The 21,674-nt window shown below is 40.2% G+C and overlaps 1 protein-coding gene across 12 annotated transcripts in view; it reads right to left on the bottom strand.

The window, feature by feature from the left end:
* The window catches only part of macf1a (microtubule actin crosslinking factor 1a), a 185,197-nt gene that overhangs the window by 3,234 nt on the left and 160,289 nt on the right, over positions 1–21,674 (bottom strand). For 6 of the 12 annotated variants that reach the window (XM_067426361.1, XM_067426358.1, XM_067426354.1 and 3 more), the window contains 32 exons: positions 21,343–21,561; positions 21,034–21,237; positions 19,719–19,944; positions 19,406–19,632; positions 18,798–18,920; positions 17,857–17,958; positions 17,669–17,770; positions 17,413–17,586; positions 16,958–17,113; positions 16,672–16,869; positions 16,296–16,424; positions 15,716–15,898; positions 15,421–15,576; positions 14,571–14,777; positions 14,370–14,489; positions 14,113–14,282; positions 13,866–14,025; positions 13,373–13,567; positions 13,014–13,286; positions 12,714–12,902; positions 11,680–11,791; positions 11,209–11,363; positions 10,396–10,558; positions 10,157–10,311; positions 9,987–10,061; positions 9,193–9,210; positions 8,029–8,146; positions 7,554–7,616; positions 6,895–6,927; positions 4,641–4,852; positions 1,990–2,103; positions 1,474–1,579 (listed from right to left, as the gene is read on the bottom strand). In XM_067426361.1, coding sequence (XP_067282462.1) covers positions 1,474–1,579; positions 1,990–2,103; positions 4,641–4,852; positions 6,895–6,927; positions 7,554–7,616; positions 8,029–8,146; positions 9,193–9,210; positions 9,987–10,061; positions 10,157–10,311; positions 10,396–10,558; positions 11,209–11,363; positions 11,680–11,791; positions 12,714–12,902; positions 13,014–13,286; positions 13,373–13,567; positions 13,866–14,025; positions 14,113–14,282; positions 14,370–14,489; positions 14,571–14,777; positions 15,421–15,576; positions 15,716–15,898; positions 16,296–16,424; positions 16,672–16,869; positions 16,958–17,113; positions 17,413–17,586; positions 17,669–17,770; positions 17,857–17,958; positions 18,798–18,920; positions 19,406–19,632; positions 19,719–19,944; positions 21,034–21,237; positions 21,343–21,561 — 4,837 coding nt within the window. The remainder of the gene's footprint in view (positions 1–1,473; positions 1,580–1,989; positions 2,104–4,640; positions 4,853–6,894; positions 6,928–7,553; positions 7,617–8,028; positions 8,147–9,192; positions 9,211–9,986; positions 10,062–10,156; positions 10,312–10,395; positions 10,559–11,208; positions 11,364–11,679; positions 11,792–12,713; positions 12,903–13,013; positions 13,287–13,372; positions 13,568–13,865; positions 14,026–14,112; positions 14,283–14,369; positions 14,490–14,570; positions 14,778–15,420; positions 15,577–15,715; positions 15,899–16,295; positions 16,425–16,671; positions 16,870–16,957; positions 17,114–17,412; positions 17,587–17,668; positions 17,771–17,856; positions 17,959–18,797; positions 18,921–19,405; positions 19,633–19,718; positions 19,945–21,033; positions 21,238–21,342; positions 21,562–21,674) is intronic. The other 6 variants (XM_067426350.1, XM_067426356.1, XM_067426351.1 and 3 more) reach the window with 6 other exon arrangements.

Raw genomic sequence — 21,674 nt, 5'->3', positions numbered from 1 at the left:
ACCTAACTGTTTATTAAAACACATATATATATTGGAGACGGAGTTCAGACTGGCGCTCAGGTTGTGTGTTTGCTCACGTGATAACGGTAACGTCATACGCACATGACGTCAAGGAGGTGCGCGTAAAGCAAGTTACTCCTCCCACTTCTGCTAGTTTTACTGAGATGTCTTATCCCGTGCGAATTGGCCATTAATATTACAGACGTCCTGGGGTAAAATGACTTTACCCCCATTTCCCCATGTTAATCTAATCCCGTCCGAATAGGGCTTTAGAAAGGGAAGATGTGTTAGGAGTTTTACCGACCGGATACGGCGAATGTTTAATCTATCAACAAGCTCTGTTTCACCTTCATTGCTCTGGTTGGTGTAGCGCTATCCTATCGCGTGCAGAGGGAGTCTGAGAGACAACCGTTTATCCCGCCCCTCGGATTGAGCTGTCAATGGTGAGTTTCCAGACCAAACATCTTGATGTGGGTCTGGCTTGTCAGGCTAGGTTAAGGGTAGGTATGGATGTTAATAATGCTCAAACCACATGAATATGATGCTGGTAGCACAACCTGATAGGAAGCATTTTTCGCTGTCGCATTGTGCTACCTACTGTTTTAATGGGAGGTAGCAAAATATGACACAGTAGGACAAATCGACAGCACACCGGCATACCCTGTATTAGTATGAAAACTCTGGGGTTGCGTTTCAGTGTAAATGGACCAAAACAGACACTTTTAAAGACGCTACCGGAGCACGACAATAACGGACCAGGGTTGCGTTTCCCAAAAGCACTGAATGCCTAAGTTGATCGCAGAGCACATTGCTACAATGCTTTTGTCTCTCTTAGCGGCTCTGTAACATACAAGCCTCGACAACCGTGTGAACAATAACACAGAGGATAATTGCATGCTTTGCGGTCCTTTTTAGCAGCCGTTGTGCAGTTAGACGCTGTATTGTTTAATGCTACAACTGTCTACATGAGCAAGAGGCAATGGTTTACACTTGTATGTGCATGCTCAGTGAGTACGAGCGGTCATGTGACGTGTTTTCAGTCGTGCAGTGTAGAAAGAGATAGTTTCTGAAACGCCAGTGTAGACGAGGAACGTTTTCCTTTTAAAAAGCAGCTTTAAAATGAAAACGCACTAGTGTAAACAGGGCCTTTGTGATGGTGACGCTGAAGTCATGCGACCATGGTGTACTTTACATTTAGATTTTTGCTTCTGTCGATTGTATTAAGGCTTCAAAATTAAAATTTGTGAAGATTATACTGAACAAAACATGAAAGAATCATAAACTTTTGTTGGTTGGAGCACTAAAATATAATATATTGTACACTTAAATAGATTCAGTATGTACTTCTCCTTATTAGCTATATTTTCCTGAAGAGTCTGTTTGTGCCTTGTCTGTTTGTACAAACACTAGATATTATATCATTTAGTTCGGTGTTGCTGTTGTGACTGAGTGAAGCAGTGCAGGGTTTCGTACCAGAACGTCCTGGTTTAGCAGCGGTTGGTGTTCCACCGTTCTCACCAGTTAAGGAGCCACGGCTGGAATGGAAAGTTGGTCTCTTCAGCTTAGTTGTGGAGCCTCCCTGTAAAAGCAGAGAGAGGTTTATAACAAAATGGCAGATCTACATGTGTATCTTCAAATAATAAGCCTAACCGATAAGCCTGGTGAAAGTTTGTTAAAAGTAGTGGAAACCAGACAAAACATACAGCTGCTTTCGTCTATTCTCTACCAGACAATCTACCATGGATGAATCTGTCAACTGTCATAAGACAAAATGGCTTAACAAAATAATTCCTAGATGAAGAGTTAATGTTTTATGTTTTATAATGTCTTTTCCTCAAGACAAACTTATGTTTTCTGTCTGATATTGTACTGGAGTTTACTGTTCTCTGGGTCATCTACCTCAGTTCCTTCCCATCTGTTGAGATCAGGCCGCTCTTTAAAGCTTTTATTGTTAGTGTGCAAGGGCACTGGGAGGGGGCAGTGTGTTACCTCATGCCCAGGGGTCTGGCTGTGCTCTGGGCAGGACTGGCACTTGGTTGGAGTTGGAGTTTTACTGTGTGCCAGCCAGGGCTTGGCATAACCACGAGATTGGGATTGGGAGGACTGGGAAATGCGGCAGCAAAAAGGACAAGGAATAGCGGAGTAGCAAAATAAGCAGTGGGAAGAAGCCAGGATAATCGGAAAAAGAGTAAAGTAGAGGGCGATGCAGCACAGCAGAGCGTAGCGTTTTTGTAGGCGGAGATGAGCGCAAACAGGGAGGAATGCACATTTTCCAAGCAAGGGAGGGGAGAGGGACAAAAAGACAAAGAACAAATAAAAATTTCACAGATGACAATATGATTCTGACATGCAGAGACAATAGTGTCCTGATCCCAAAACAACACAATCAGAGACAAACAGAAACCATCCACCAAAAGACTAGCGACAGATTGATATGTCGGCCTTGCCAAATAATTGCATAAAGGTTTTTTTTTTTTTTTTTTTTAATAACAATACCTTTCAAAAGTGTGGGCTCGGGGTAAGATTTTTTTTAAAGAAGTCTCTTATGCTCACCAAGGCTGCACTTATTTGATCAAAATACAGTAAAACAGTAATTATGTGAAAAATATTACAACTTAAAATAAATGCAAAGCTCAATTTTCAGCATCATTACTCCAGTCTTCAGTATCACATGATCCTTCAGAAATCATTCTAATATGCTAATTTGATGCTCAAGAAATATTTCTTATTATTAATGTTGAAAACAGTTGTGTTTCTCGTATATATATATATATATATATATATATATATATATATATATATATATAAATTATTGAAAAAAATTCCATATTAAACTGTATTTAAAAGTAGTAACTTATAAAAAGCTCTGCACTAAATAATATTTTCTAAGAACTATCTTTTCAGTTTTTTAAATTTAGAAAACAACATATAACAAGCAATCACACACGAATACTCATGAAACACAGATGTAGGCAAAGACCATAATTAACGGACTATGATTATTAATCAGATATGAAGTATGATGTTATATGTTAAGTGATAAAGGACATTTATTACCAAAGCTTTTGCAAGACAGACATTTTACAGTTGAGCACAAGTAAAGTCTTTAAAGTCTTTAGTCAACTAAGGTCTTAATAAGATTCATTGTATTTCTGTACTGCATAGGCTATACATATATAGCCTATGCATATATGATGTTTGGATTAAAAGTATATTGCTGCAAAGGTTTTTTTAAAACTTCCTTTTACTTTTAAGTGAAGAACGAAAAAGAACTGCTGTGAGTATATTGAAGCACTGAATCCTGTTCAGTCTCTAGTATGTTACGTGTGTATGATTGCGAGCACAAGCAGTAAGTTGCGGACTGCAGTTCTCTTAACAGCCACTGGAGCAGGTAATAACAAGCATTTCTGAATGTTACATATAGCCTCCAAGATATTTTCTCTTGTTTTTGTAAAATGCTAAACATCATTAAAGATTTTTTAAATAGTGTCAAACAAATGCTTGTAAACAAGTACAACTCAGTGGACCTGATTTTAATGAACTAAGCACGCGGTCTAAAGTGTATGGCGCAGGTACACCACTTTTGCTAGTTTAACGACGGGAAAAATGGTCTGCATGCCCAGCGAATGGTCTAAAAAGGTCATCCCTATTCTCTTAATGAGTGTGTTTTGGGCATAACATGCAAAAAACCTAATCAGAGTCTCATCTCCCATTCTCTTTAAAAGCCAGTTGCGCTCGTGCCATGGTGGATTCACTATTTACAATTAGCGAACGGAAAGACTAACACTTCTCCAGAGAGGAATCCTTTAATTTTAAATACCGTTATTTAAAAAAAGGTTGTGTGCTGCTGCGTCGCCCTGTGTGTGTAATAAGCAGAGTGTACACAAGTGATGGACTCGCCTATATAGTAGCATATTACTTACGCGGTCTTTAAATAATATATATATTATTTATTTTTTTAAACCTTCAATGGCACAGTCTATTTGAGTTGCCTCAAAATAGCAACATGCCAATAATGCGCCTGAACACACCTTGTTTTCAGACCAGCATGCCCATGGGCGAACAGATGAGCGCAAGTGCATTTGCTATTTACACAACGTGGCGCTAGACGTGTGGGCTGAAACTAGCAAAAAAAACACCTACATCACGTCGTATAATAGGGCCCTATATCTTCTAGATAAATATGACGATGTGCATTACGGTTCAAAAGTTTAGGGTTGGTAAGATTTCCACTGTTTTTCCACTGCAAGTCTCATGCGCACCAAGGTTGCATATATTTAACAAAAAAATACACTTAAGTCAGTAATATTGTTAAACGTTATTAAAATTTAAAATAACTTTTTTTCTATTTTAATATGCTTTCAAATGTAACTTATTCCTGTGATGGCAAAGCTGAAGTATTTAACGTCACTTTTGATCAATTTAATGCATCCTTGTTGAATAAAAGTATAAATTCTGTTAAAAATGTTTAAATCTTACTGACCCCAAACGTTTAAACAGTAGTGTATCATACAACAAGAAAAATGATTGAGACTGAGGTTAGTCTCTAATTTTTCATGAAGATATTAGTATACAAGACATGACATACACAGTAAGTAGGGGCTATTATAACCCCAGCAGTGTAATATGGTGACACTCACCCTCGAGGAGGCTGTGGGCGTTGCGGGTGCAGAGGGCAGAGAGGCGCAGCTGTGGGCACTGTGCGACGCCGATGAAGACGAACGGGTGGGTGAGGCCGTACGCGACGAAGGTTTGGATCGCCGTCCCCGGGACCGGAAGGCCGCCAGACCCTGCGTAGCTCCCTCTGGAAGAATGAACTTTTCTCGAAGCTCCAGGTTGGTACGTCCACGAGCTGTGGCAGATGAAAGGAGAAGAAATGAGATCAGCTGAGTGGCTGACGACGATCAGGTGGCGAGCAGTGCGAATGCAGAGAGACAACATTTCCTCTGGCCACTGCTTTGACTCAATGCAGACAGAGGGATTGGTATACCCACTTTAAAAGCGGTCAGTGCACGTGGTGGACACGATGCAGGGGGTTAACGGTGAGTCATAGAGCAAGCATCCTCAAAACAACAACTCAATAAAAAAAGCACAGTTTCCCTCAGCCCACCACGTAAACGAGTGCACGCGCATAAACAGCGTCGACAGACACCTGAGGATCATGCCTGATGCTTTTAGCAAACACTGAAAACCAACAGAAGCCTTCACAGAACATTCTCAACAACAGATACCAAACGCAGCAGCCCTTGCACAACACAGACTAAAGCAGCCAGCCGAGAGAGAGAGTGAGAAAGAGAGAGAGAGTGAGAAAGAGAGAGAGAGTGAGAAAGAGAGAGAGAGAGAGAGAGAGAGAGAGAGAGAGAGAGACTGTGTGCAATGGCAGCAGTAGCTGTGGTCAGAAGTCGTCTGTTATTCCCTCAAGACATCAGTGTTGGGGAGTAACTAACTACAATCACAGACCATTCATTTTTCAGTAGTGTTACTGTAATACATAACACTTAGCCTTATAGACAAGCAAAATGACTCAATCAAACAGACTCTCTTAAGCTATCCCCTTTGTCTAAAGTAGCATTGGGAAGTGGGATTTGTATTGTTTGGATAATTCATTGTGAGTGAATGAAAGTCCCTATTTAAAAAAAACTCTTAAATTATTTTCATTATTGAAATAAAGCTGAAATAAAATAAAATATGAATATTCGAGAGAAAAAAAAAGAAAAAAAAACTTTTAACACTTTACAATAAGGCTTCATTAGTCTATGTTAGTTAACTACATTACCTAAGATGAACTAAGAATGAACAATACTTCTACAGCATTTATTAATCTTAACTCATTTTTTATAAAGAACATAAGTTGTATCTGTTAACAATAGTTAATGCGCTGCAAACTAAAATAAGCTAACAATTTCTCATCGTTAGAAAATTTAAAAGTGAATATGCTTGGCAACATATTACTAAAACCTAAACTAAAATGAAACAAAAAATAAAAAGATTCAAAAAGAAGGTTCAAAATATAAATAAATACTATGATAGTATATAAATAATCATAAAATGGATTTCCAGTCATATTTATGAACAAATGTATCTACTGCTTTATGATCCAATTAAGGTCTTTTTGTGAAATATTTTGCTTGAAAAGTAAGCTTGTGCTATCTTTTTAAAAATAAATGCCACTTGCTTTGACATTGTCATACAAAGCAAAGACATGGATACATTTTTAAGTGAGGCTGATGTGTACAAAAAACTATTTAGGGTCACTTTGTTTAGTTAACAAGATACTGCCCTCCTAAATAGTTTCAGTGTTTTTGTTTTTTAGTTTGAAGTGTGGCTAATACATTTTTCAAAAGCGTAGCTTGACTGTAGTTGAACTCCTTTCAGTTGTAAGTTGCTTTTAGCTTGGCAAGCTACAGTTTTCAAAGTAGCTTCCCCAACACTGCATGACACTCACTTTTCCATCAAACTCAGTAAGAGCAGGGCAGTTGATAACTGCAGCACCATATAATTTCCTCCCCTCAAACCAGGTGGGGCCTGTAATTCATTTCTCCATGAGTAATTGCTCTTTAAGAGTTGCTTCAAACAATATTAGAAACCCCAAGCCTGGCCACACCCTGGTCCTGGATGCTTTTTCGTTTGCAATATTCATCCAGGACACACATGAAAGGAATCGAGCCCAGGCCTGGCCAAGCCTGGTTTGAATGGTTAGCATGATGCTAGCTGACACATAGACCTCACATAGTCCTTAAACGCTCACACACGCCACACATACTAAGACGCAGCAGTGATGGGATGGATATGAAGCTGGACATAAAGGTTTAGAGGGTCAGAATGGAATAGACAGACAGATGTTGTCAAACAGGAAAGGAGTTAAGAGGTGAGAAAGGAGAGAGTATGAGGTACCTCTGCAGCAGAAATAGCCAGGAGTAACCGTCACTGAGAGACACAAGAGACAACATGAAAAAACACGCATTCACACAGAAAGAGTCATACACACACACACTCACGTTCTGTTGAAAGGAATAGTTCGCTCAAAAAACTAAATTCAGTCATCATGTACTCACCTTCAAGTTGTTTCTAACATGTACGACTTTCAAAAATGAGATATTTAGCAGAGCACCTCAAATTGTATTGTGTCTAACATTATTTAAATTAAACCTAGTGTTTCTCCCATTTACTTGTTAAAGACACATTCTTCAAAATATCTATTTTTACGTTCTACAAAAAAGTCATACATGTTCAGAACGACATGAAAATTTAGATTTTTGGGTGAACATGTCCGGTAAGACCTCTTGCTTTGGAACAAAAGGGAATAAACTGTCTATAAACATCATTTTTGGAATATAACTACTGTATGCATTAAGTATCTTAAATCATAATGCAGGAATTGATGTAAACCGCACAATTGGTCTGTAATGAGCTCCAGGCGTGAGCGTTAGGGTCACGGTCAGCAAAGCACAGCAAAGCAACAAATAACCAAACGAGGTGTGAGTGAAACAGAGGGAAAACAAACGAGTGAAAAAGAAGAAAATCCGAACGAGAAGGAGAGTGAAAAACCCAACCTATGCGAGATGATATGGAGCTGCTGGAGTCAGAACGCAGGATTTTAAGTCCTGGATGTTGCACTGGGGAGAGAGAAAGAGAGATAGGGGACGGGGCAGAGAAAGAGGGAGGGAGAGACCTAAGGAACATGCACCATGCACTACAATTGTATAAAATAAAAAAGGAGGATGACAGGGAGAAAGACAGAAAGAAAGAATGGGCCAAATGTGTAGGCCATGCATATAAAAATAACCACCGTGGGAAAGAGGTCAGGAAGTAATGGGGAAGTGATGGAAGATGAGATGAAAACTAACTCAGATAGTACTGAAAAGATGAGAAAACTCATGGAAGAGAATAAATACAAGAGTGAAAGATGATGAGCAAATAAGAAGAATAAGAATAATGCTGTGTGAACTGTCCGACAGAGTGTTTTTGGAAACCTCTTTTCCATGTACCTAAAGAGCAAGTTTCCTCCAGCTGTTGTGTCGGACTTACCTCGACAAGGGTCGTTCTTCACCAAGAACTCATCCAGCGCCATCCACCCTCCTCCAACCCGAACCATGACGGTACTGCGCAGGATTCGTACAAGACGCAGCTGCTGCGAGTCTCCGAACTGAGGAAAGAGGAGGACAGTGGAGAGGAACGAACATGGATAAGAGAGGGAAGAGGACAGACAGATAGATAAAGGATTATACATGTATAATGTCTTTTAAAGGGATAGTTCACCCACAAATTAAAATGCTGCTCATGCTGTTCCAAACCTGTATGTTTTTAAGTATTTTTAACAATTTGTCTTTTCCATACAATGATCTGCGTGGAGATTCCTCAAAATGTCTTTACACTCCACAGAAAAAAAGTTTGGAATGACATGAGGTTGCATAAGTAACTTGAACTACAATGGGTGAACCATTCCTTTTAAGACCACATTCAGATTAGTTAATCATACTAATTATATTCCGAAGCACCAGGCAAATCAAAGGAAATCACTCGACATGCAGCAAACCACACTTTTTAAGATCGACATGATTTTTGTTAGAGCTTGCCCAGCTCAAATCCCATCTCTACAATAAACACCACACCACAGCAATTCTCTGGAATTCTTTCCTCATCGTTTGTCCTTTTTTACTTCAAAGAATTGCTTTGGTTGAAGGTTTTATTTTCTCTAAGTCAAGAAATCAGCCATTGGATTTTTTCCTCCACCAAAAGCCATAAAAGCCTAAAATCACGATAGAAGGGCCTGTAAATCTGAACCATTTCCTGATTATGATAAATCATTTTCAATAAAAAAAAACAAGCACATCCCAGCCACAACACATAAGCTGAACCTTTGAAATCTGCCTCTGGATTTGGAGGGCGTATATAAATGCATTTAATATTTTGGCATTAGTTCTGCAATTTTTGTCTCCCAGACAGGAAATGCCCACTGAGTAAGCAGGAAGAGACTAAAGAAATCCCCATTTCAGACAGCAGCCAAGAATGTGGGCTGTCCACAGGGAATTCTTAGCTAGTCCATGCAAAAAACTGTCCTGTACAGATTTAGATCTGGCTGTCTGAAAACCCCCAGAATAAAAGGGCAGCTTCTACACAGTGGGTGCTTGTGGGAACAGTGCAGAGGCAACAGATTTCAGAGGAATGTCACAAACACACTGCTCACTTTACCTGATTCCCAAGGAAGAACTACAATAAGTCCAGGTGCACATGGAGGAGGAATAAAACAAGAGGAAAGAACAGAAAAAAAGAGAGTGAAATAACAGATAAAGACATACAGACACATTTAACTTTTTGTTGGTATAATGATTAATTTCCTATTCCTAAAAGTATAAAATAAATAAAACGGCATACAATGGAGGAAATGCCCATGGGGAGCATGGTGCATTTGTTGCTATGAGCAGGGTAGAGTGCTTGTGAATGGTTGCTTCAAAACAAACACAATGAGGACAACACAGCAGGTGTAGTAGTAAAGAGATAGACAAAGATGGACAAACATCAGGATGTGGAGTTAGCGTCATGGATCTGTAGCCTGTGCAATACAACAAGTTAGTAAACGCTCTTGTCAAAGATCATTAACCAGTGGATAATGATGTTTGGGTATGAAAGACCACCCATAGACCGTGACTGCAGTTACTAGAATTATGGGTTTCTCGTTAGTTGGGTGGTGGAAAGCGTACACAACATACAGATGTTGCTGTGAAGTGTTATGTGGTATTGCATACACACACACTGCCAATGTAACTATTTCAAAATAGCCAAGTCATACGGACGTAACTGAAAGAGTGTGATGCTGGTTAGAATCGTAATATTATAATGGCAAGCTTGGGGAAGATCTGAATGAGGGGGTGTGATGATACCATAGCAGTGGTTGCCATTCTCATTTATAATTTCATATTAAATATGTTAAAACTTCTAGACCTAAATTCTTGCTTGACTAGTACTATTTGGCTTCAGAGTCTCACCCTGTACTTGTTCTCTCCGATCTGCTCCACCTGAAACCTCTTGGCACACTTGCATTGAGCCACTTGTCTGGTGACCTTGGATATAAAAAAAATGGATTGGAATTTAAATACATCAAAACTACATAATGATGCCAAACTCACAAAATATATTTTCTTGTCATCTCCCATACCTCATCCTCGATTTTATCAGCATCTGTTGTGGGTCTGTAAGCATCTTTGTTGGGGTGCAAAGCAGCCACAAATTCATAGTAGTCGATGTAGCCATCACAATCACGGTCAAAGATATCAGCAACAGCCGTCATCTCCAGCTTGCTGGTAGGGAACTCTGCAAACAAAATATATAGTTAAACTGGCATTAAAAATAAGCTCATGAAAATGTAGGTTAGCAGACAAGTACATGCGGCCGTACTTGATGCCAAGATGCCATCGATAAACTCCTGGCGGGTGATCTTTCCATCCTGGTCTTTGTCGATGCGTCTGAAGAAGTCCATGACGCGAGACTTCTTGTGGTTCATCCAGCGCATATATTTCTTTCTCCATACATCAAAGTCAAAGTTGGCAAACTCTTTAAGCTAGATGTGGAGAAAAGTCACAAAGATTACTTCTACAGTTCAGATTTCATGAGATTTAAATCATTTATTTCATTATTAGTACACTGAGAGCAAAATGTAAAGGTGGGGCAAGTGTTATTTCAAAACCATTTTACAAAACGAAATCGGGCTGAGTGCAATAACAAACTTGTAGCCAATCAGAAGGTAAGGGTTGAGTCTACTATTGATGGTGAGAAGAGAGGCTCAGTTCATGTCAATATTCAAAACACACGAGTCACACAGGACAGACATTAGCTGAGAACTAATATATGCTGGCTTTTGCTTGAATATGCTTGTGTCATGTTCACTTGTTGGTTCATTTGTGATCGTATTGTTACTCACTTCAGCGATGATAAAGACCCGTTCATTTCCACACCGTATGGAGCATCTAAATCTCCTCACTGTCTGTTTCAAGCATCAGCTCACAAAATGTGTCCGACAAGTAAGATACTATACTATACTACACTACATGATCTATATAGCCCTTCACTGGTCATAATTGTAATATGTCGTTAGTTGGACTGTCAGCTCGTGTTCTATTGAGTTACTCATGAGAACTGTTTGTGTTTTGTGATATCTATAACTTTAATCTTGTCATAATTGCAATATGTTCGTTAGTTGGACTTCAGTACCTCCTCTAATCTGTCGAGGGCATCATTGAGCTTGCGCTGGCGATCAAGGGCGAGCAGCCACACCTGTTGCCAGCGAGAGCAGAGCTGGGTGAGGCGAGGGTTACCGCCCGTTACCTGTACTGAGTGCTGCTGTTGCTGCTGCTGCTGGTGTTTTCCTGTAAGCAGGGCACAGAAAAAAATATGTTCAGAATAACATACTACTGTACTAAGCAATTTCTGCGGTATATTAGAGTATATTATATACTTTGCCGTTTACACAGCAAAATCAGCTTTGCCATCACATGAATAAATTACATTTTAAAATATATTTGAATAGCAAACATTTTTTTTACATTGTAATCATATTTCACAATATTTACTTTGTTTATACTGTATTTTTGGTTAAATATTTCCAGCCATGTTGAGAATAGGACATAAAAAATGTTTGTGTTTGTATGCAGCATGTGTGCAGCTGAGGATAAAGTTTCTTACGGGCCCCTCTCCTGTCTGACAGACTGCTGGGATGTTCTGCTGGTTTCCTTTTGTAAGTCTTTGTGACTTTGTCAACATCAGGCTGTTTTCGGGTCATCTCTTCCATAAACATCTGATGGAAGAAAACAAAAATCTACTAAGAAACATCTCTGCACTAAACAATGCAATTAACATTAAACGACTGAGTGACAGAATATGAATGAATGATTGTTGATTAATGCAGACGTCCCACTAATGCTAGGCGGTATGACAACAAATATATTTTATTATTTTTCTAAATTATACTGGTTTCACTGTATATGACAGTATTTTTCCCCCATGCATGACTGCGTGTTAACTGCATTTTCTACTGAGAGAGTAAATACTGAACTAGATTGACTTAGAATGCCTTATTTTACTGCCATGATGAGTGAATATTGTAGAAAAATTACACGCTGGAATTAATACAGGTTTGCAAAGCCCCACAAAATGATGCTGTGGGGAGACAACAACCAATAAAACATAGACTACACACTCATTACAGATATATGAATATTAAAATATGAAAAGAAAAACAAAGTTGAGGGCACATTAGGCATTTTAAAAATCTAACCATATATGACAAAAAACTGCCAAAACGGAGAAGCCATGATTAAATATCTGCGCATACACGCTGCTGGTAAATTTTTCGAGCACTAGAGTATATGAAATATGTCCCATAAAAATGTAAATGCTCTCAGTCCAGTCTGTATCTGATCTATATGATCCATGTGGTAAGCGTTGTTAAACTTATCGTGACGCTCTATGCAGCACTCATTTTTTCCATTTGTTTTTTGCATGTTGTTTGAATTCTCTGCTGTAATGCGATCTCAGCTGTGCCCTCACCACAGTGCAACAGTGAAAAGGGACTCCTCTCAATCTCGTGCTTCGCCGTGTTCCGAACGTTGTTTAAGCGACATACACCGGTATTGCAGTATAATCAAATTCATATCATAACAAAAATAAATAGAGGTATTTGGCATAAACCGGTATACCGCCCAGAACTACGTCCTCACCTGATGCTCTGTGATGAGTGTCTTCAGTTGAGGGATGTCCTGGGGGAGTGGTTCGGTATCACGCTGCACCAGTGTGGTCTCCGCCCACTGTAGCCATGATAACAGCTCCTCCAGTAGTGCAGCATTGTTGAGCAATTCAGCCAGAGCTGTCTCCAAACGCTGCTCGTGCTGTTTGGCCCATGTCAGAACCTGTACAGAAAACCAAATCATAAGCATTTCAGACCTATTATATTGACTCTTATTTGTCTAAATATTGGCCTAGACAGGCTTCTGACGCCACAGATTTTTCCCACTTCTTACCTCTTCAAAGCGTGCTCTGATGATGGTGATCCAGTGTTTGATGGTGGTGATGCAGTCTGGGTGGCACACAGCTAGAATGGCTTCGCCCATGCCAGCAGCTTTATTCACATCCACTCTCTTCTCCTCCACAGTCTGCATGAAATCTCGGTGCGTGTGCAGTAGCGCCTGGAGAGTCTCTACCTCTTCTGGCAGGACACCACGGAAACGCAAGGTTTGCTCCGCCTCCGACAGCCACTCCAGCAACATCTGAACAGCTGTGCGGAACTCCTCTGCCTGCAGAAAAAGAGAGAGAAAAAGAGATAATCGGAAGAAAATATTAAAACTGCTCTCGGTTTTATTCAAAGAACGGTCAGACATACCTGTTTGAGAGCCTGCTGGAGGCGAGTCTGCTTTGAAACGGACAGGGCGCAGACCGTTTCCCAGCGGTTGCTAAGCTCCTGCAGCTGAACCTTGACCCAGGCGGTGTCGTCCCGGCCCGTCTCCATCAGCTCTCGAGCAGACCGCTTCAGAGCCTGCACACTACTGGTTCTTTTTCCCAGCTCCTTCTGGAAGACCTGAGGAAAAATAAAAACAGCACTGCCATTTAGATACTCTGAAATGTCCTTTCTAGTATAAGTCTCATTCAAGCCTCACTGCATCAATAATGCAGTTATTGTATACTGAATTCCAGGACTTTCAAACACTTTTCAAATAAGGACCACAATTAAATCTCATTTATCAAAATAAAATGTTGTTTCAAAAATCATGTTCAAAAAGGTGTACAATTTATTTAAAATATTTTTTTTCATGGAAGTCTTCAAATTTCATGTCATCTTTGAAACCAAGATTTCTTGAGAATCACCCCATTAGTACCTTATGAGAATCCATGAGGTTGGAAACGAGATCCAGATCTCCATGGACAGGCTGGTCCTCTGCAAGCTGAGGTTCTACACGATACAGCCAGTCAACGAGTGCCTGGAGAGCCTCAGCGAACTGACCTGAGAACAAGAGGGCTTCCTCCAACTTGTGTTGCCTGAGAAGATAAACATCTCAAATGATTTTCTTCACTTCTTTCTACATCCAATCATATCCCATTATATCCCATTCCAGACTTTCTCACCTCTCCACGCTCTTTCCACACACAGTGTCCCATTTGTCACGGACCTCGCCCAACAAGTGATCCAGTTTTTGGGTGTCTGTTGGCAGTGTGGCCTTGTCTCTCATGGCCTTTCCAGAGCGTACTGTAGTGTCATACACTGGCTGCTTGGAGCCAAGAGACTTTTGGAACTCCTGCAGTACAGTGATTAACAGATAGAGGGCATAAGACCAAAGGCCAAATGTTTTCAGCTTCACAAAACACATTAATGCATGCTGTACCTTATGTTTGGCCAGTTGTATTTTAATCTTGTCAGGTTCATTTGAGATCTCCAACTCAGAGTCTAGCCTGCTCTCTGCTTCCTCCAACCAGTCTGATAGCTTCCTCCAGGCCTCATGAAACTACACAAGAGAAGATTGCGAACATCAGAGACGGAGAGAGGTATGAAATCAACAGACAGACTGAAGTAAACCAAACAGTACCTGTTTGGCTCTCTTGCGGGCCTCATCGAGGTGGCGTCCCCTGTCTAGTGATCTCTGTACAAGTTTGTCCCATCGGGCCTGTACACTGAGCAGCAGGTTCTTGATTAGAACCACATCCTGTTTGAGACTGGCAAATCGTAGCTGAGAGCCAGCTTTCTCCAGAGCCAGAACCTGCTCTCTGTGAGTGTTCACCTCATTCACAAACACCTGAAACATAATACAAGACAAGGACTAAAGTTTCCCAAAAGTATTTAATTGTGAAGGAATTTTACAGAAACAGGAAAACTTATTCCCCATTTCATCAAAAGCAAAAAAAAAATTGTAAACTACCGTTAAAATGTTTGGGGTCTTAAAGATTTTTTAAATGTTTCTGAAAGAATTCTCTTATGCTCACTAAGGCTACATTCAATTGATTAAACCGCAAAACTGTGAAATGTAATTACTATTTTAAATAACTATTTTCTATTTTATAATTAAAAATGTATTCATGTGATGGCATAGCTGAATTTTCAGCAGTCCTTCAGTGTCACATGATCCTTCACAAAACATTCCTTGTCATTATTATCATGGTTGAAATCAGGTGTGCTGCTTAATTTTTGTGTGGAAACTTTCAGGAATCTTTGATGAATAAAAAAGTTAAAAACAAAAATCTTTTGTAACACTATAAATGTATATTTACTATCAATTTTGATCAATTTAATGCAACCTTAATGAATAAAAGTTTTCTTTCAGTGTATGTAGCAATTTGGCAGATGTGTTATCCAAAATCATTAAAGTATTAAAAAAGTGGCATTTATTTCTGAATTAATATTCAACAAACAAAACTAAGTAAATCACATTTTCTACCAACCTTGTGCTCATCTATCTGGAATAGGACAGTGTCAAGAATGAGACTGGGTGGCTGTGCCATGTTGAGAGTCTGCTCTGCCTGAGTCAGCCAGTTTATGGTGTCCTGCAGGGAGGTTTGGAATCCTGTCGCCAGTGAGACAGCTTCCTCCAGTTTACCCTGTGGAAAGAGATGCACACAGAGACAGAACTATTAGGATTGGAAGGCAGAATAAGATATTTCATAAATCTGTTAATAAATTAATGAAAATGCTTTTTAAACATGAATGTACGGTCATAAATATCTTTGGTTCCCTCACCCTTCTGTCATCCATTTTGGCATTTAGACTGGCCCACTTGTTCTGTAGCATTGCCAGGTTCTGTTGGGTCTGGGTGGCACCAGGTCCAGCATCCTCCCCTCCTCTGGCCAGAAGAATGGATTCTCCCTTATCCAGCAGTCGATGATACTGCTCACCCCTGTGGGTCAACTGAGCCTGGAGCTCCTATGAACAGGACACAGGATGATTAGTTGATTTTTTAACAAACAATTTAAAAATGTTTTTAAAAAAAGCTGAAATAAAATAAATATTAAATAAATTTTTTTTTAATATCCTTGCCTTAGTAACTGAAATAAAAATAAATTAAATAATACATAGAGATATATACAAAAATAATTACTAAAACGTATTTCTAATAGAATGCAAATGTAGTATTTAATATGTTATGTCCATGTTATGTAATTTCTTATTATTTCCAAAGAATGCTAAATAAATGAATGAATGATTAAATAAATAAAATGTAAAACTATTTCCTATCATTTGATATTGTTATGAAAAGTTGTATATTTAAGGGTGGTTTATAATCGAATGGGTAGTCTAGAGGTGAACTCATTTTGCGTACCATGTGTTGCTGCAGCTGCTCTCTGGCAGTCTCAGGCAGGCCACCTGTGGGTTTGGCAGCGGACAGCTGACTCTCTGTGCGTCTGAGCCACTGCAGAAACTCCTCCAACTCTCCATGGAAACCCTCCGCCTGACACAGAAACCATGCAGGGGAAAGACAATAAGCTAATTGATCCGACACCTGTACTACAATATTAAAGAGAACCATTCTCCATGCACAGCAGCCCTCCAAACTGCATCCATTTTTATTGAACCGACTTGAATATAATCCACAGCAATTAATGCATTTCAAGCTAAAAACACATGCAGATACACTTGTTTTTTATTGGTGCATTCAATCATCTCTCTGCATAATGATGTAGTAATATCTAGAGCACCTGTTGCAGGGCAGCTTCCAAAAGCTTCTGCCTCTCATCAGTCTTCAGCAGAAGGTTCTTCCAGCTACGGTTGAGCTCATCCAGCTGGTCTCTCAGGTGGTTGATTTCGTCTCCAGGACTGGACTCCAGCAGCTCAGAGCCTGCTCTGTTCACGGTCTCCACAGTGGCCCGATGGGACAGCACATCATTTCTTAAAACCTACAAAAGACAGCTTGATTAAAGGAATTTGCTTTAAAAGGGAGATAGAAAAGTACAGTACATAAAAATGAGGCCCAATGGGACGTACATGATGCTTAGCCAGCTCAATTTCGATGGCCTTGGGGTCAGAACTGATGGGTCGCTGGGTGTCTAGTGTGGCGTGAGTGTGACTGAGCCAAGACTGCAGCTCAGAGAGAGCATGCTGGAACTGGCCTAGAGCCAAAAGCGCACCCTCCAGTTTGTGCTGAGAGAGAGAAAAGACAATATCAAGTGTAAGAGCCTTTTTTGATTGAATTTAAATTCATTTAGTATTATTTTCATACTCCATTTTTCAAGACCTAATATTCAATAATAAGGGGTGGTTAATAAGTTAAGTATTGTTTTCTTTATAATTTAACAATTCAATAATAATTCATTAGTTTAACTGTATGGTGTTTTAAGGAGCACTTTGAACATTAAACTAAGGCTACAATATAAGTTATATAAGTTATCAGTAATTTGTTAGTAAGCACAAAAGTAAGCAAGTGTTCTCTATTTCCTCACCTGTCTGATTGTGATTTTGTCCACCAGGTTGTCCCACAGGTGGCGTAGCTCAGTGAGAGGCTCTTGGATCATGTCTCTGTCTGTTTGGTCGCTCACTTTCCTGAGCAGCAGCTCTCCTTGGTGACAAAGCTTCTCCATGTCAATCTGCTGCTGGTACACCTCCACTTTATATTGCTGTGGCATGTAAAAAGAAAAAGGGTCAATCCTTTTCTCAAAGTAATTTGAGAGATAAGAGTAGATAAAGTCTGATTCAAACCTTGAGCTCCTCTATCTGCTGTTTGACAGTGCTGAGGTCTGTCCCCACCGCTGGCATGTCACACAATTTGATGACAGCGTTGTCCAAGTAGTCAAACATGCCCTGAGGAGACAAAGTTATGATTGTGAACACACAGTTGGCTTGACCAATCAGGGCAGATTTTGTGGTACCAAAAGATAAATAGAAACCTGAAGGGCATCCTGGTACTGCACAGAGTCTGTCATGGCCTCTTCCAGTCTCTCCATTCTCTCTCTCCACGTGCGGTTCAAACCTTCCCAGGCGGCATTCATCTGTGTGTCAAATCAACAGCATGGAGATATTTTGTTTAAAATTAAAGGGGTACTTCAGCGCTGGGAAGATGAATCTGTATTTAAACTGGGTCATTAATGTAGTAGAAATGTGAAATTATTTTTGAATTTGGTGCTTTCTAGACTGAGATAAGACAGAAAACATATTTTTGTCTCATGAGGATGAAAGACAACAATTCCCAGAATGCTTCGCTGCCCTACGAGGCCACGCCCAAAGCCATCGCTACTGAATCACTTTCCCCACTTCTTTTTCACAAAATCAGTTCAGTTAGAGAACAGACACTACAATTAAAAACTGAACGTGTCTGTTCAATATAATGTGATTTAGCCGCTAAGGGAGCGTCACAGCACAAATGCTGCAGGAGTCAGATTACACTCACTGTGATGAGAGCTGAGGTAAACGCGTCGATGGCAATGCATTCACAGCACATGTTCAGTCTGGCGCGTTTTCAGTTCATGCCTTTGGAAGCTTAACTTTCATAGGTATTAATTTGAGAAGTTGAAACACTGACTTTGCTCCGCCGGCCGCTCCATTTACATGAATGCCTGCAGCTGCGAGCTGAGCTGTGAGTGCGATCTGTGAGTGCGATCTACAGCGAGGGCTGTAGTCTTTAGCCTCTGGATATTTGCGTCATCAGAGTAATTTTTCCAGAATTAAAATGCATAATTCTCTCGTCTCAGGGGGATATGAGGGGGAGCACGATCATTCGAATATACTCCAGGGTTTCTACTGATGGAAAACCATATGCTAATCGCTGAAGTAACCCTTTGAGTGATATGGTGCATTCCCCACATGTCTGATCACCCTTCTATCCTCTTACCTCATCGATGGTTTTCTTGACCTCTGGTTTCTCTGTTTCTCCACAGGCAAAGATGAGATCAGCTCCAAGAGTTCGAACTATCTCCAGTTCCTCCCTCAGCCCATCTGTCTCTGCCTTAATGGCCTGAGTGTGAGATAAAAATCATGACTACATTCTCTTGAGAGCTTGTCTTGACACAACATTATGTAGTTCGATCTTCACTTAGTACCCATCAAAGACTGTTTTATTAAACTGGATTAAACATATTACACACATTTTGTAAGAAGGGGTTAAAATGGTTGACTAGTCATTAATTTATACAAATGGTCCTGGAACAGGATATGGAAAGGCTCCTATTGTCCAACACGATATACAAAGGCTTCCTGGAATAGGCTGTTTATGCTATTTCCATTGTATGATTTCAGAACTTCAAATAATTTGTTCTTCAATTAAAAACAACATTTTTAGTTATCTTGAGATAGATTGGATCTATAAGGATCTTTTTTGAGACTGATAAGTTTATTAGATGTTCAGACAACCTACAACTTGTGGGTTCTGAAAATTCACATCCTTAGAGAAAACTGAATTGAACCTAAGAAAAGGACATCTATCTCTTTTGATGGACTGACCTCTGCTGCCTCTATTTGTTGTTTTATGAGTGAGGGATCCACCCCTGGGTCCTCCAGCTCTTTCACAATGTCCTGAGAGTCACGGAGCGTGCTCAGCAGAGCAGCCATGTCAGCCCAGAACTTTCCAGAGAGATCTAGAACATCCTGAAGTTTACTTTCTCTTTCCTCCGCCCTCTGCCTGATTTCATCCCACAGAGAGCGCAGCCGCATGAGTCGTGAACGCACAGCTAAGGATGGGAACAGAATACAGATTTATCAAAACACATAGGATGTAGTATTTCATATAGCATCATTTCATATCAAATATCTTTACCCTGGGCGGCAGGATCATCGTGTGGGGCTCGGCTGATAAGCTCTTCTCCTCGGGCACACAGGGCACTGAAAGACGGGAGGAGTTTGTCCAGCTCTAGTCCTGTAGCCCGGTGCTCAGCCAGTTGTTCCCGGATCTTTTCCACCTCAGCGGCCACTGGAGGCGGCATCCGCAAGCGCTGGACTGCCCCTTCCAGAGTCTCCAACAGAGGGTCCATCTTATCATGAAACTGAATGAAGATGAAGAAGATGACAGTCAAAACAAATGCAACACAAAAAATTAACTGGGGAAAGACCACATATATGGGGGCACTTTTGCATGTGTCATGTTTTTGTAAAAACAGAAAAAAATGAACTATATTTCAAGTCTAGGGATTAGATGGTGGTGTCAAAAATCTCTTATTCTATGGCAAATTACGGTACACAGTATTTCAAGAAACAGAGTAAAGGAAGAAGGTTTAAGGTGATATTTGAATAATTTACAAATAATTATTATACATAGAATAAGAAATAAGGAATCAAAATGTACATTTAATATTTGCCCATCTTCTTGTATTTGTACAAACAATACTGTCTTACGGTCAACTAAAACTAATACTAAAACTAGCCCATATTACACAACTGCTTTATAAGGATGAAATAAAGCATTACGATTTTTTTAACAATTACTGATTCTGATTCTCAACCCAAACACACATTATGTCAGTGGTTAAATCAGTGGGTGATGGTGTTCTTACCTCTACCAGCTGAGGGTGTTGCAGAGAGCAGTGATGATGGAGGGATGGACACACACAGCACATCCACAAACATGAGTGATGGGTGGACGGATGGACCAAACGGACATGGGAGGGGGAGGTGGGGGGAATAGGCAAGGGGAGATTTGCAAGCAGGAATGGGGGAAGTTTAGGATATATAGGACATTGAAAGGAGAGGGTGACAGGATATGGGGCACAGGGGTGGGACAGGTGGAGTCACAGTACAGTAGAGTTTGAAGGGATGGAGGTGGAGAAACAGTACAATGTGTTAATTTAACAGCATGCAACAGGCCAGCAGGAAGAATCAATAACGAACATTCAGCCAAAATGCAGTTGATGTCAGTGATGGTATTTAAAAAATAAAAAACAGACTTAAAAAACAATGGTCAATTAAAAGTGATGGGTGTCATTTAAAATTGCTTAAAAGAACTAAATGTAAAAACATGATGACAAAATGTGTTGCTACTGTGCTGTATAATGCTGAACTGTGGGCTGTAACTCTTAAATAAATGACAAGTTGGGCAGCAATCCAAAGTAAACATGCAAACATTTTGGAGCAAATACCTGGACAGACTGTGACACTGCTTCATCCAGTGATGTGGCCCGACTTTTGACCTCCTCTTTGATCCTGATGTAACGTCTCTCTGCTTCATTATAACGTTGTCTCACTGTTGCGCCTTCCTGGGCACTCAGTTCTGCAAGCTGTGGGCCGATCTTTAGCAGTTTGTCTATGTGTGGCTTATGTTCAGAGATGGACTCTCTCAGAAGCTGGACAGGAAAACGTACAAAACGTCATGCTTTGTAGGTCTTTATCCATATCTATAACCACAAAGAAACAAAAGAAAGTCCTCTGTCTGCATAAAGCCCACTTACCCTCATCTGGTCTTGCTGTTGTCTGAGTGCCTCTGTGTCAATGGCGGGAAGGGGTAGCTGGGCAATCAGAGTTTCTGTCTCACCCAGCCAGGGTTCAAGTTCCTCATATGTCTCCCAGAAACGCGCCACAAGCACCTGAGCCTGCTCCAGAGCTGAGAAGCGCTCAGCATGACTCTGATTTACTGCTTCATAACGAGCACTTAAAGAGTCCGTTTTCATCTACAGGAGAAAGAGGAAAGAGGTTTTAGTGGGTCAACCAAATTAGTCTTTTGAGAGACTGAAAAACAAGCTTGTACTGTTTTTTTTCCCCCAAACGTGACTCAACAAATCAA

The sequence above is a fragment of the Pseudorasbora parva genome, chromosome 19 (assembly GCF_024679245.1).
Source record: "Pseudorasbora parva isolate DD20220531a chromosome 19, ASM2467924v1, whole genome shotgun sequence".
NCBI lineage: Eukaryota > Metazoa > Chordata > Actinopteri > Cypriniformes > Gobionidae > Pseudorasbora > Pseudorasbora parva.
Note: the sequence above shows the minus strand (reverse complement) of the source record. Positions and strands in the feature narration are given on the sequence as shown.